This window comes from Triturus cristatus, chromosome 11 (assembly GCF_964204655.1).
Source record: "Triturus cristatus chromosome 11, aTriCri1.1, whole genome shotgun sequence".
Classification (NCBI taxonomy): domain Eukaryota; kingdom Metazoa; phylum Chordata; class Amphibia; order Caudata; family Salamandridae; genus Triturus; species Triturus cristatus.
In genome coordinates this window covers 410,770,078-410,785,294 of record NC_140594.1, presented here as the reverse complement: position 1 = coordinate 410,785,294, position 15,217 = coordinate 410,770,078, and the positions used below count along the sequence as shown (strand labels likewise).

Genomic DNA, 15,217 nt, shown 5'->3' with positions numbered 1-15,217 from the left:
ATAGAATTTTATCATTGAAGAGGTAACCCCATGATGTGAGACTTGAGTTTATCCATGCACAGCCTACTGTCTGGAGCCCAGTTTCCTACAGCCCGGCATCGCCCGGAGAGACAATATAGGGGTATATGGAGGGTACGGGCCCTTTTACGCAGATAGATGTTCCAGCATGCATGGGGCTGTGCGTTAGAATATTACCAGCTCTTCTGGGCACCACCTCTTCTGAACCCAGCAACCATTCCAGTAATGCAGGTGGGTGCATCCCATCTCACCAGTGGTCCTATTCTGTCATATTTTGTCCAGCCAGCCAACCAACGAGTAGGCCATTCTAAGTGGGCGGCATCATAGTATTCTTAATTCAGGACACCCAGACCACCCTCGGACAAAGGGGCATGTAGTTTATGAATCGTGACTTGTTTTCTGCCATTAACCCATATTAGCGTAATCAGGAGTGTTTGCATGTCTTTAAAACATTTTTGAGGTAAAGTAATAGGAAGAGCCGAGAAGAAATATAACAATCTGGGAAGGAGTATTTTCGAGATAGCTATGCGGCCAATAGGGGAGGTCAGTAGTGTGTTCCAGAATAGAAGGGAGAGTCTTACCTATGTTCCCTTCCCATAGATCCTTTCCAGTTAGACCTGGATTCCCAAATATTTAAATGTGTCACAGGCCCAAGGGAGAATAGTAGTCTGGAGTGCCAGTCGTTGAGTTGAAGAAAGAAGTGTCAATGGGAATAATTTGGTTTTATCCCAATTCCCCTCCAATCTGGAGACATGGTGAATCAGAGCGGAGAAGCCATGCCCAAAAGTCTACCCGCCTTATGCAAATACCCCCTGATTTCAAGGGCTGACTAAGTTGATCCCTCAGACATTCCGGGGTCCCAGGGGAATCTCAAATTGGAGTGTAAATCGAAAAGTATGGAACTCTGTTTTCCTCACATATATCCACATACTCAGTGAAGCCTTCAAGACCTTTAATTGCACTTTCTTAAAAAGCTTAGGGTCTTCGTATTTAAAAAGAAATTGCAGTTGACCTTGCGGGATATCCTCCAGCATAGCCTCAAAAAGTGAGCCGATAGATGACTTATCTATCTTATTGGCCAACATGCGCACATTTTTAAAATGAAAGGTGTGACAATATGCAAGCAGGTCTGGAAGTTCCAATCCCCCCACCTCCAATCTTCACCTCAATTTCTTCCAGGATATCCTGATACCTTCTGATGCCCAGATAAAACTTCCTATTTTCCCCTGGAGTTTAGCTATGTCTTCTTTCTTAAACGTTAACGGAATGGAGTTAAAAAGAAAAGTGATTTTTGTAAAGATAATTTTTATTAAATTTACCCGACCATAGATATTTAAGCGGAGGTTCCTGACTAGTTACATTTTGCGCTTCTCGATAAAATTGCGAAATCGGCTGACTAGCACGCTGACTGCAATATTTACTCTTAGGTGCAGCATCAGGGAAAATAATTGTGCCTTCTTATTGGCTATATGCACACACATCAGCCGTAAAATAGCTGCTTCTTCCTGTAGTATTATAGCTGGCATTCAGTGATGTGGTTAGGTAGTGCATGAGTGAGTGTCGCTGCTCAGCTTTATGCTATTCCTCGGTAGTTAGACTCTGACAGTGGATGTCTCTTTGCAGTTGTAGGCGGCCAGTCACTTGGTGTACCCGTACAGCTGTAGGTTGTCCGTCTCTAGCCTAATTAAAGTGAGCACGCAATCACTTTGTTTTATGTTGTAGTAAAATGCTTTAGTACTCGCGTTGATCTTTTCCTTTCATTCAATTCCCATTAACTCTTGGTGAGTGGAGGTCTGAGATGTCTCATTTACTCTTTCCCCTCGTCCTTCCCTCTCTTCTGGAAGGCTCTCTCCCTCGCTCTCCCGTGTACCAGCAGTTTACTTCCGTGGCCTTGGATGTCATTAGGGTGCAATACTTCCGATGCCCTGGACTTTAGTAGCTCTTTCCAGTCTGAAGGGCAATGAAGTACATTATTTGATGGTTTTTTTTTTTAGCACTTTGACCTATTGTTTCATTCATCAACATTCATGCATTTAGCATGTCACTTAAGAGTGGCGAAAGGGATATTGGACCTTCATGATGACGGTGATAGTAATACCTACTTATATATTAGGCTTTATGCAATTATATTAAGAACTATAAGGTGCTACTCTGAGTTCCCAAACGTTGTTTAATTTTATCAAAATAATTCCCATACATTTTGTTAAAGAATAGAGATTTCCGCATGGTTAATGACTACCTTCAGTTGCTTCTGGGTCAAAGGAAGGGGTGATGGGTTCTTTAGTGCTGTAGTGCTGTAAAGATTTCTATAGCTTGCATTTGTTTTTCATTTAAGGTGTGTGCTTTAAATATTTTATACATCTAGTATAATGGGGTGACCCAGTGCCCTTCAGAACCTGGGTGTACAAGAATATGGAAAATGTTGGTATCTTGATATTCAGCACTTTTTTTGCACCTTTTTCTCACCTTATCACTTGCGCTGTTGGAAAAAATTGTATGTTCATGAACTTTGACAGCTTGTTAATGTCATTTCGATAACATGTACAGTACATATGGATTTATTCTTAAATACAGACCTTGATTTAATTTTAGTGTTGCTTTTTTTTTTATATTCATGTTGTTTTCTTTTACTTCTCTTATCTTCATTTATTATTACTGAAGGGTTTAAGTATTGTTATTCAGTAAATCTAGAATCTTGTACCCGGCAGAACGAACATTTTCCATATTAAATATTATATACGCAGTTACTTCTACATAAAAGCTCAGCAATAGTTGCAGAATATTTTGTTCTTTATTTATGCCCTAGTCTGTGCTCACATCCAGGGACTTTGCCCACTCTATGCTGAGGATCACAGTTCCCATACTTTATGCACTTCCACCGGTGATGCAACGACTTTCCAGTTTAATCGTACTCGGTTAGCGACCTCGGAAGGATAGTTTGCTGAGTCAGCCTTGCTTGGCATTGTTTGGATTCAACCCGTAACCTGCTTAGCTCTGTATATTTGAGCAGTGAGTGTTTAACTTACTGCCCCATCTTGCTGGCACGTCATAAGTGGCATTCCACGTACAGTTTGCAAAATTCTCTTCCTTAGAGGAGGTGGCCTTGTGTTTTTCCAGAAAGGCTGTAGCTGAGAAAGTTGTTTGCAGTTTATTACTCAGACCCTCCAGCATTTCGCAATTATTTAACACAGAAATGTGAGCTACCAGCATATTAGGGCCTCTGTGTGCTTTGGCTCTAGCGTCCATGTTAATGTCGCAACCACATGGTGCTCTAGTTAAAGTTACCAAAAAATAACTTTTCAGGAAGGGGACGGGGGTTATAGGAGTTTTAAGAAAGGCAACTATATTTAAACTCTGCAAAATATCTAGTGCACTTTTAAGTCTCAGAGTTGTGCAATCAAATTTAATGACCAGTGCACGCACAGTAATTAACCCCTCAGATCTTGAGTGTTTGCGTGTGAGGGGCTCCACTGCCTGGGGAGGGGGGTTGCTTGCAGAGGAGTTGTCGTGAGAATGGTCTCCTATTCGGGGTGTAGACTGCACACACATCACCTGTAAGTCACATTGAGGTAGGGGCTGTATTGTGAAAGGGCTTTCACTCACCCCATGCCACTGATCTGCCTAGAGCAATATTTAGCATGCTTACATTAGCTGTTCCAATGGACCTCCACCCTCTATGATCCTGCACCCTACAGCGCCTGAGGAAGAGGTGTCATGCCTCACTAGTCCAGGAGACAGCGGTGCACCAGCAGGGCTGCATTCATGGGTGCAAGAACATCCCAGGGAGAAATCGGGCCCCCTCTCACGAGGTTAGGATTGGAGCTGTGCTTCCGTAGAGCTGCAGACACTTTAAACATGCCTATTTCAAAGTGGAATACTTTGCTAAAACAGTTTCAATTGATTTAAGGTTAAAAATGAATGATCAAGAGTAAAATAAAGTGCCGCAATAATGCCTCAATTTCCAATTTTGTGCTGCAAAATTTGCAAATCTATACTGCAATTTCCTAGGAGGTCTGATTAAGTTCCCTGCGAAGGGTCAACTTGGTACAAAGTACGGTTTGAAGGCATCCCATTCAATGCCGGTTCCCAAAGCTGAGCCCTCATTTTCCTGAAAGTAGGAAGTGATATCTGCTAGAGCAGAGTGAAATGCAATATCACGGAGTTCCTCCAGTGGAAGACGCCATGTGGGTGTTTTCAGTGGATCTCTTCCCCAAAGCAACTGTAGCTGCAGGGGACAGTGATCAGAAAGAGTGTGTCCAAGATATTCGGGCTGTGTTACTGTGGAAAGGGCATCTGGACTACAGTAAAAGAGATCTATCCTAGTGTGTAGGTCGTAAAGACCCAAATAATGAGTACTCCCTGGACACTCGATTCAGGATGCACCAGGCGTCTTATGCCTGAGAGTTGGTGGCCCACTTTTGTAGTTGTTGTGTGAGGGAGATCGATTTGGCCCGGAGTATTGAAGGACAGAAGTGGTCATAGTCCAAGTCGCGTTTGAAAACCCTACCTCATTATTGGGTTCCAGAGTGTTGTGCAATAGTGCCGGAGTTGAGTAGTGTAAAAAGGGAGCCTTGTTTGTATTGGGGGCATATAGTGATATGAGGGATAGAGGAAGACAGTTTAACAGTCCCTTCAGCACAACGTGCCTGCCTTCTGTGTCAATTTTGGTGTGCAACACCTCGCAGGGCACTCCTGGTGCCACCCAAATTAGAACTCCCCTAGCGTATCTACAATATGTGGTCCCTGTCAGTGTGCCCCTCCAACACTTGTGCATTGCTTTTAGATCGGCTGTGGTCAGGTGTGTCTCCAGAAGGAGTGCAATTTGAATCCGGCATCTACGCAAGTATTGATAAACATGGTATTTTGTGTAGCCTACCAACCCACGTACATTCCAGGTCATCAATAGAATTTTTTTTTAGCAGTTACCCTGTTGGTGGCCATAGCAATCAGGTACTTACAAGCGGAATTCAGGAATGCCCTTAAGGACTTTAGGTGCTAGCGGCCCAGGGTACAGAGTACCACCACCATCTTCACTTTACCTGCCCTGGTGTGTCTGGGTGCAGAGGGGCTGGTTGGGATGGTAGCCTCGAACGCTACACTGTTATAGTCAATGGGACCTGAAGCAAAGGTAGCAAAATAGGACCCGGGGGCAAGTCCGGGTGAACCCAAAGGGGGGCTCAGGTTGTGGGGTCCCTAGGCCAAAGGGGCGCAGTTGAGTCCATGGGCCTGGGTTGTAGAGCTCGGTTGCAAAGCTGCTTGGCTAGCTGGCCAGCTACTTGAGTTTGAGGCTCTCCCGGTTGTCAGTATACCTGCAGAGGGGAGAAAAACAAGGCAGCAGAGCCACGCCGGTTGTGGGTCTCATCTGTCCTGCTGTTCCCCGACATACTGGAAGGCATATAAGGCGGTGTGCAGGCTGGCTGTAAAACAAGCCCTGGCTGGTGCAAGTGCCCCAGTACCCAGGGCATTGGTACTAGGAGGCTCTTGAACGCTCTAGTGTCTCAACTTTGTTGAGAGACGGGACTGACCTCCTAGAGCCATGGAGACGACCTCCTGAAGTGGTGCTCCCTCTGTGGACCCAATGGCTAACAGCATGGTAAAAATGACAGATGCAGTCAGTACCTACGGATGCACAGGATGGCTCCTCCACCCCAAGGAAGACAACTGGTTGTCAAAGTGCTGGACAGTCCTCCAAGGGTTGTGGAGGTTGCACAGCCACAGGACGAGTCGGTTAAGCAGCAAGGCTGGGTGTGTGCCAGATTCTAGACCGGTCCTAGGTTCTTGTGGTGTCTTCTCTTCTTTGTCCTTCAGTTGAATATGCTGGCCTGGTGTCAGGGTGGGGTAGAGCCTAAATTCTCAATTTAGGGAGTATGCGATAGTAGCCATTGGGCCATCTACCCCTAGGGTGACTACACCCCCTGTTTGACCACTTCCTGTGAGGAGCGGGCCTAATCCTGACCCAGAAGTTTTTATTTCGCCAAAAACAAGATGACAAAACCCTTCTCTTGCTGTTCACTTCAGGTAGCCCACCTTGGTGTGTGACTGGCCTGTGGGGGAAACACACCTCCTGAATAACTACTTTCCCACCTGATGTGGGGCCAAATAGGCCCCAGGGCAGGAGGTGGTGTTCCCCAGGTCTGGGGGGAAAGCCAGGGTTGCTTGTCAAAGGCGGCAGAATGTGCTAAATTGCTAGCCATCCTGCTGGAGGAGGTGAGAACACCTTTTTCCGAGCAGGTCTAGTTCCTGGCCTCTGAGAGGGCGGCCGCTTCCTTGAAGGGGGCCAGAAACCTGTCTGTGGGGGCAGGCTGGAAGATACAAGTCAGCCTACACACTACGACTGGTGGGGCTACAGGGAGCACTTCTAAGGTCTCGTGCTCACTGCGCCACTGGATTCAAGCTAGCCTGGCTGAGGGGTGATGCCCTGAAACCGGTCCCAGGATTCTTGTTTCCGGTCCAGAGAAGGCCTGTCTTGGCAATTCGGGCTGGACTGTTCAACTAAGGAACAGGGTCAAGACTGATTTGCATATGGCTGGATCCAAACTGGTGTGGTGTGGTGAGCAAAAAACAATGGGTTAAACCCAGATCTTTGTGACTGGGGATGAGTGTTTGCATTGTTCAGCATTACGTCCATCAATTGTTCCTTTTGCATTTAGCAATGAAAAAAGGATTCACAGGGGAATATCTGCTCATGCAGATGTGCCTTCACTTTTAATGTAATGCACCCCGCCTTAGCGCTGTAAAGGCCTGCTGTGCGGTTGACTTGCATATAAGGCATTCAGTGTACATGGGCATTGCACACAGGAAGTGGGTAATGTGTTTTTTAAAATGGCTAGCACCATTTCACGCTTTTGGGTGGCATAATACATGCAGCAGCCCTTAGGGATTCTCTAGTACCCATACCCTGGGTAGGAGTAGTACCATTTACAAGGTTGCTAAAGTCCTTGCCAATTGGGTTACAATAAACATTTGAGTAGTTTTGTAGGTAATGAGCACTGGCCCTTGGTTAACAGGAACCCAGTGCAATTCCAATCAAAAGCATCTCCGTACCGGTGGGCAAAAAGTGGGGAGACCATGTCTAAAAGAGGCACTATCCTACAACTGGTTATTAATTTCTGTTTTTGCTTTTCTTTTACAGCTGATTGTCTTCACTCCAAAATCCTTACTGCGTCACCCTGAAGCTCGGTCTAGCTTTGATGAAATGCTTCCAGGTATGTTGCGGCGCGTGTGTGTATATAGATATATTCAATCTTTATCCTGTCAATTCCAGACAAAAAAAGAACATGAATAAAAATCTTACATATATTCAATAAAATACAAGAGGCGATTGTGCAAAATCCACAACTCAGATACAGCTGTTAAAAAATGTAATAAATATAATGTAAAGGGTTTGCATGCAACGAACAAAAATAACTCTCACCCAGTAATCTATGCAACTCAATTCTATTATCTGTAAACTCGGGTAGTATCTAATTATAGTCTCATAATGATTCACTAGCGGCATAGATAAAAAGCTCTAAGACCATTACTTGTATGTCAAAGTGGCACGAAGTAAAAAGAGCAAAGTTTGTGACCCAGATATTAAAATGCTAGACAAAATTTCTAATAACGGAGTGGACAAGCTGCCTTTTATCCAGTAGAGTAATGAACACATACATGTGAACAAAAACCTCTAAAAATGAGTGTTAATGTTTGCAGGGAAACCTAAATCTGCTTCTAAACTACCTGAAATAAGTTTGATATTTTATTATTGTATGATAAAACACCAGAAAATCACAAAGCAGTTATTCATAGTTGCTTGAGAGTCTCGCCTTCCAAGCCTTTTTCACATATTTGACCACAGCGCGCACACACATAGTTCATTAATATCTGTTTTTAAAATCCTACGGGCTAATTCAAAGTTCCTTGCACCCAAATTCCTGAACACAGGAGCCAGCCACAATCTCCTAATACCAGCAAATGCTGGACAGAAAAACATGAAGTGAGCTAATGTTTTGCGCGGGGAAGCGCAAGCTGAGCAAATTGACAGGGAGCACCACCTACTGCGAAACCTATTCACAGGAAGAACACAATCTCGATGTCCGATATAAGGCTCTTGCTTCAGGGGTCTCAATCCTGTCGAGAAACTGTTCAAAAAGAGGTGATTGTTTTATATTGAGGATTCTTTTTTTTCCCAAACTGCCCAGACAGAACTTCATGAAACACTTTTCACAATTATCCCCTTGGTACTTTAAAAAAGGATTATCCCACAACTCACTCATGTCAAAACAGTAAAACCATGCTTTGATGTGTTTAAACCAGGGTATTTTGAAGCCTACATCCAAGTCTTTTAGTTCAATAAAAGCCATCCTATACTGGTCTTATTCTTTGCTCAACCACAACCTTTTCCAATACTTTAAAGATTTAGGATTCACAATGTGCATGATATTTTGTTGTGCCAGGACCAATCATAGTGGAATCAAGGGGGCATTTTGTGTAAAACCAGTAAGAGATTAAATAAATCGGTGTTCGAGGCATATGAGCTGCAGATTGTACACTTTGCATAGATCGCCATCTAGTGGTGGACTCTGATGCTTGCACCTTGTTGCTGTCTTGGAAGAAGTCTTTTGTAGCCACGAGGTAGGTGACGCCTCCCTTGTACGATAGTGCGCATGGGCATCGACTCCATCTTCAGATTGTTTTTTCCGCCATCGGGTTCGGATGGAATTTGCTGCGCTCCGGGTCGACGTCGTTCAATTCCTATTCGACGCGCAAAAAACTCCCACCGCTCGACGGTATGGTCTCGTTCGCGAATCCCTCTCCACGTGCATCCGGTTTCGAAGACATTCTCGAGTCCGGTCGTCGACGTGGGCTGTTGGGCCGATCGGCGTCATCAACCAGCTTATGGAAAGGACTCCATTCAAGAAAAGCAAGTGTGGGGCTAAATTCCCACATCTCCACGACATCTGCAACCTTTGTCTCTCGCCAGAACACAAGAGTCAACACTACCAGGCCTGTGACTTTCAGGTCCAAAAAAGACTATACGTGATCGCCGGGCCCGATGACACGAAATGTCCAGGTCAACTGTTCCGGTGCCGGAGAACATCTTCGAGGCAGGTTCCGATGATCCAGACACAGGAGATGAATATGCCAACATCTCCGAAGCAGACGAATCTGAATCAGACGACCGGATGATTACTCCAGGTCAACGGAGCGTGAGTACTGATGTCGACGCCCCTGCCCCGAAAAAACAAAAGGCTCCGGTCACACCTTCGGGTTTGGGTCGGCACTGAGACAAGTCTTCGGAAGCCCCGCCTCCGGGCCCAGCTCCGAACCATCCAAAGCCTTCAGGCCGCTCGGGATCGAGCCAGCCACAACATGATACCCACAATCCATTGTCGGCACCGAAGCATAAGCCTAAGGTCCCGCCCACAACAGAATCTTCGGCACCGAAACCCAAGGTCGACTCGTCGGCGTCCAAGCACAAACCTTCGGAACCCAAAATACAGGTTAAGCCGTCGGGCTCCAAAACTCCACCATGGCAAAAGGAGACAAAAACACCTCCTAAAGCTAAAGAGGACAAGTCAAAACACCACTCGGAGCCGAAGTCTTTGGCACCGAAAAAAGACAGTGGATCCAAAGAACTTTTTCATCCAGATCCTAAACAAAGAACACTTCAAATTGACCCCATTACTGGACAGGTAATTTCTATTCCACCTAACAAAAGGAAGTTGGACACCTCAGGGACACCTGATATACCCTCCAAGAAGAAAGACTCTTCCATCTCACCTATGAGGCCTTTCTCTCCACTTCCACAGCCTTTAAACACTGTAACTTCTCCAGTGCCTGTTTTTTCACCACAAGGGGACGATGATGACATGGGAGGTGATGACGACACACTCGCCACATAATACAGATACTGATGATGATATCCACAGTATCCCACCTAGGGACCCTTGGGACGATTACAATGTCCCACATGTGCCCCAGCCTGATTCATACCCCTCCAGACCATCCCCCCCAGATGATAGTGTAGGATTTGCGCAAATAATAAATAGAGCTGCACAATACCATGGGGTCCAACTACATTTAGACCCCCCAGGAGGAAGACTTTTTTTCTGTAGACATTCGCTCAGCCTCAAAAGTCAACAGACACTCTCCCTATGCTCAAAGGGATGATCAAACATACCCCTGACATTTTCAAAGACCGAGTTAGGCCGAAGGTTATTAACCCTAGAATAGAGAAATTATAAGCCAGCTCCAAGTGACCCAGCTTGCATTAAAGGCCAGCTCCCTCTGGATTCAAATGCCCGCAAACGAGCAAATTCCCAAACCACAGGGGAGGCCCCTCCACCAGACAAAGTCTAAGTTACTCAATGCATCAGGCAAAAGGGTTGCAGCTCAAGCAGCACATTTTTGGCGTTTTCCCAATTCACAAGCTTTACTAGCAAGGTACGACCGGGCCCACTATGATGAGCTCAAACTCATTCAACACCTGCCAGACGCGTATAAAATCAAGGCAAACATAAACAGGAGGGAAAGTTAATTACTAATACCTCAATGAAATGTGCACTTGATGCAGCAGATACAGCATACCGCACAATAAACACAAGTGTGTTACTGCGTAGACATGCATGGTTACGCATCTCTGGTTTTAAGCAGGAAGTGCAGTCTACCATCCTCAACCAACCCATAGATCAGGAACACTTGTTTGGACCCACTGTGGACACCTCTTTAGAAAAGATGAAAAAGGACACAAACAGCCAAATCCATGGGGGCTCTACAGACAACCGCTACTAGAGGTGCCTTTCGTCGCTCCTTTTATAGAGGCGCCTCAAAATCCATTGGCACAGATACCGCCTCTTCCAATTACAAAAATCACACCCACACCTCCCCTAACAGAGGTTATTCTAGAGGAAATTGCAGAAGCAATAACAGCAGAGGGAGAGGACGCGGGTCTAACATTTGCAACACCCCACCACAAAACAGTGACATCCCTCCACTTCCCCCAGACCATTCCACTCCAGTCAGGGGGAAGACTATCACAGTTCCTACCTGTGTGGGACTCCATCATCACAGACAGGTGGGTAAGACAAATTATCCAGTATGGCTACTATCTGGAACTTACTGCTACTCCCTCGAACATACCACCCAAACAGCGTCCCATGTCCACGGAACATCTGACGCTTTTCAAACAAGAGGTTCTCTCCATGCTTCAAAAACACGCAATAGAACCAGTTCCCCTAGAGCATCAAGGAACAGGGGTGTATTCACTATACTTTCTAATCCCCAAAAAGGATGGATCCCTCAGACCAATATTGGACCTCAGACCCCTAAATTTCTACATTCAATCAGATCATTTTCACATGATCACTCTTCAGCAAGTCCTTTCACTGCTTCAACAAGGCGACTTCCTTGCCACATTAGATCTCACGGATGCCTACTTCCATTTTCCCATACACCCTGCTCACAGAAAATATCTATGGTTCACAGTGGACGGCCAACACTATCAGTTCAAGGTCCTGCCATTTGGAGTAACCGCACCCAGGGTCTTTACAAAGTGTCTGGCGGTAGAAGCCGCGCACGTCCGAAGACAACGCATTCATGTGTTTCCGTACTTGGACGACTGGCTAATAAAAGCCAAGTCACACAGGCAGTGTGTACAGCACAATCTACCAAACAATTCAGATACTACACAATTTGGGGTTCACAATAAACTACACCAAATCCCACCTACAGCTCTCCTACATACATCAGTATCTAGGGGCCACAATAAACACTTTCAAAGCCCTGGCATACCCCAATCCAGCCAGAATAGCCAGTATATAAACCCTCATCAAAAGGTTTCATCCGCAACACTCCCTTCCAGCTCGAGTGTTTATGCAACTAGCGGGAATGATGGCCTCTTGCATTTTCATTGTCCCTCACGCAAGACTCCAGAGGCGCCCTTTACAAGGGTGCTTTGCACGTCCGTGGAACCAGGCTCAAGGTCAACTTAAAGATCTAGTGTTGGTGGACAGCCGCACACATCGCTCTCTGCTGTGGTGGAACACACAAAACCTATCCAAGGGGTAGCCGTTCCTAGAGCCAGTTCCACAGATAGTACTAACATCAGACGCATCCCTTACCGGCTGAGGAGCCCACCTCCTAAACCACGCAGTCCAGGGCAGATGGACCACTCAACAAAAAGTGCTCCACATCAATCACCTAGCATTACTAGCAATATTCCTAGCTCTAAAATCTTTCCAACCACATCTCCTCAACAAAACTGTCCTAGTCCGGACGGACAACATGACAGCAATGTATTACATACAAATACAAGGAGGAACACACACGTTGCAGCTTTCTCAACTAGTGCAACACATATGGCGATGGGCTATCCCGCAAAACATGTATCTCCTAGCGAAACATCTTCCAGGAATACACAATCAGATTGCAGATCTGCTCAGTCGTCAGACGCAACAAATTCACAGGTTCTTCAACCATTTTTCCAAATGTGGGGCCACCCAGACATAGTCGCCACACACAAACGCTAAAACGCCCAACCTTTGCCGCCAGGTTCACACACCCGTTGTCCAAGGGCAATGCGATATGGAGTAACTGGTCAGGCAGATTTGCCTACGCTTTTCCGCCACTCCCACTCATTCCGCTAGTAATACGCAAGCTCAGACAACAGTCTCTCAAAATGATCCTCGTTGTTTCCACATGGGCACGGCAACCGTGGTTCACAACACTTCTAGAACTCTCAGTGGTTCCACACCAAAAACTGCGCGTCTCCCCGAAACTATTAACCCAGAACCATGGAGACATAAGACACCCAGATCCAGGTCAACTGAATCTCGCAATCTGGCTCCTGAAGTCCTAGAGTTTGGTTACCTTAACATTCCACCAGACTGTATGAACATCATTAAACAAGCTAGACGCCCTACTACTAGAGCCTGTTACTCAGCAAAATGGAAAAGATTTGTTATTTACTGCAATAACAATAACATTGACCCACTGGGTGTTTCAATCCAGGACATCATTAGCTACTTGCGGCATTTACAAACATGTAATCTAGCATATACATCCATAAGATTACATCTAGCAGCTCTTGCCGCTTACTTACAAAACAGACCACACTTGTCCCAGTTTAGAATACCTGCAATTAAAGCTTTTATGGAAGGCCTTAAAATAGTAATTCCTCCCAGAGTACTACTCTCTCCGATGTGGAACTTAAACGTTGTCCTTACTAGGCTAATGGGTCTACCATTTGAATCTCTTCACAAATGTGAATTGCAGTTCCTTATGTGGAAAGGTGGTTCTTAGAACAAACCCATAATTCCTTCCCAAAGTAATCTCTGCTTTTCATCTTAACCAATCAGTAGAGTTACTAGTGTTTTTCCAAAACCCAGATTTGGTAGCAGAAAGAGCTCCTCACACACTTGACGTCAAAAGAGCCCTTCTTTATTATATTGAAAGGACTAAAACCTTTAGAAAGACAAAACAGCTGTTTGTAGCTTTCTCACCACCTCATAAAGGAAACCCCATCTCCAAAGCTGGGATTGCTAGGTGGAAAGTTAAATGCATTCAAATATGCTACCAAAAGGCTAAACGCACATTAACAATTCCCCCTAGAGCGCATTCAACACGCAAACTAGGGGCCTCCATGGCATTTTTGGGGAGCATTCCCTTAGATGACATCTGTAAGGCAGCAACATGGTCTACACCACACACCTTCACTAAACACTAGTGTGTTGATGTGCAGGCAAAGCAACCGGCTTCTGTAGGCCAGGCTATTCTTAAGACACTTTTTCAAACCACTGCAACAGATACAGGTGACCACCGCTAGGGGAGACACTACTATGCAAAGTGTACAATCTGCAGCTCATATGCCTCGAACAGAAAATGCTACTTACAAGTATACATCTGTTCTTGGCATGTAGAGCTGCAGAGTTGTACACGCCCACCCGCCTCTCCGGGACCTGTATCTGTTCCAGTATTATCTTCATTAGATACACTTACATGGACATCTCTTATATTTCTTACTAACTCCATCATTTCCCTTCATGGCGAAAAACAATTTGAAAATGGAGTCGATGCCCATGTACACTATCGTACAAGGGAGGAGTCACCTAATTCGTGACTACAAAATACTTCTTCCAAGACAACAAGGTGCAAGCATCCGAGCCCAACACTAGATGGCGGTCTATGCAAAGTGTACAACTCTGTAGCTCTACATGCCAAGAACAGATGCATACTGGCAAGTAGTATTTTCCTTTTAGTTATTGGCAGTTGGGATTAATTGCCCAAGTCCCAAACTTCGGAATCGTAAAGCATCTCACGAACTGCTTTGGCTTGATAAATCTCCAAAGCTGCAGATAGAAGTAAGATTTAAATGTCCTGTTAAAGTACCTTACTTTTCTTGATATTTTCTGACTATGGCAATGTGTTTGTCAGCCAGACCCCCAGATAATCAAACTACCTCTCCTCCGAGAGGGATGCCTTGATATCTATCTTCCCTCTGAAGGACCTGTGGAGGTTAAAGGCCCTAAATTTCCTTTTATTAACATTAACTTCTAATACTTATGAATTGTACTAATGTAAGAACTTATCAAAGAAATGTGCAGGCCTTCTAGGGTTCTTGATAATAGGGTGTCATCTGCAGATAGAAAAGCAGGAATTTTCTGGCCCCTTAATTTGGGGGAGTCTTTATTGCAATTACATTATTGCTTGATTACCCTATTAATATTAAGAATAAACAAAGTAGCGGTCAGAACACAACTTTGGCGAACACCCCTTTCAATAGGAATTTTTTGTCACTTTGTCCCTAGCCCCCCATCTGACCTGTGCATAATGTTCGAGGCATGTGGGCTGCTGAATTCATATCTGTGCTTAGATCGCCGCCTAGTGTTGGGTCCGGATGTTTGCACGTTGTTGTCCTGGAAGAGTGTTCGAAGTATCCTGAGATAGGTGACTCCTCCCCTGGACCACAGTGCGCATGGGCATCCTCTCCATCCTCAGATTGTTTTTTTCCGCCATTGGGTTCGGATGTGCTTATCTTGACTCAAGTTAGGAAAATTTAGTTTAAGGCCAAAAGGCCTTTAGTTTTCGTCGGTACTGTTCCCGCTCGGTATCGACAGCTTACTTGCTAGTTTAGCAAACTTATTCAGGCTTTTTCGGATCCATTATCCGACCATCGACCTTACATCGACGATGGAATCGAGGACCCCATTCAAAAGGTGTC

General features: G+C 45.2%; 1 protein-coding gene across 6 annotated transcripts in view; it reads left to right on the top strand.

The window, feature by feature from the left end:
• The window catches only part of OGDH (oxoglutarate dehydrogenase), a 587,498-nt gene that overhangs the window by 457,985 nt on the left and 114,296 nt on the right, over nucleotides 1-15,217 (top strand). For all 6 annotated transcript variants that reach the window (XM_085636081.1, XM_085636083.1, XM_085636078.1 and 3 more), the window contains one exon: nucleotides 7,151-7,223. In XM_085636081.1, coding sequence (XP_085492207.1) covers nucleotides 7,151-7,223 — 73 coding nt within the window. The remainder of the gene's footprint in view (nucleotides 1-7,150; nucleotides 7,224-15,217) is intronic.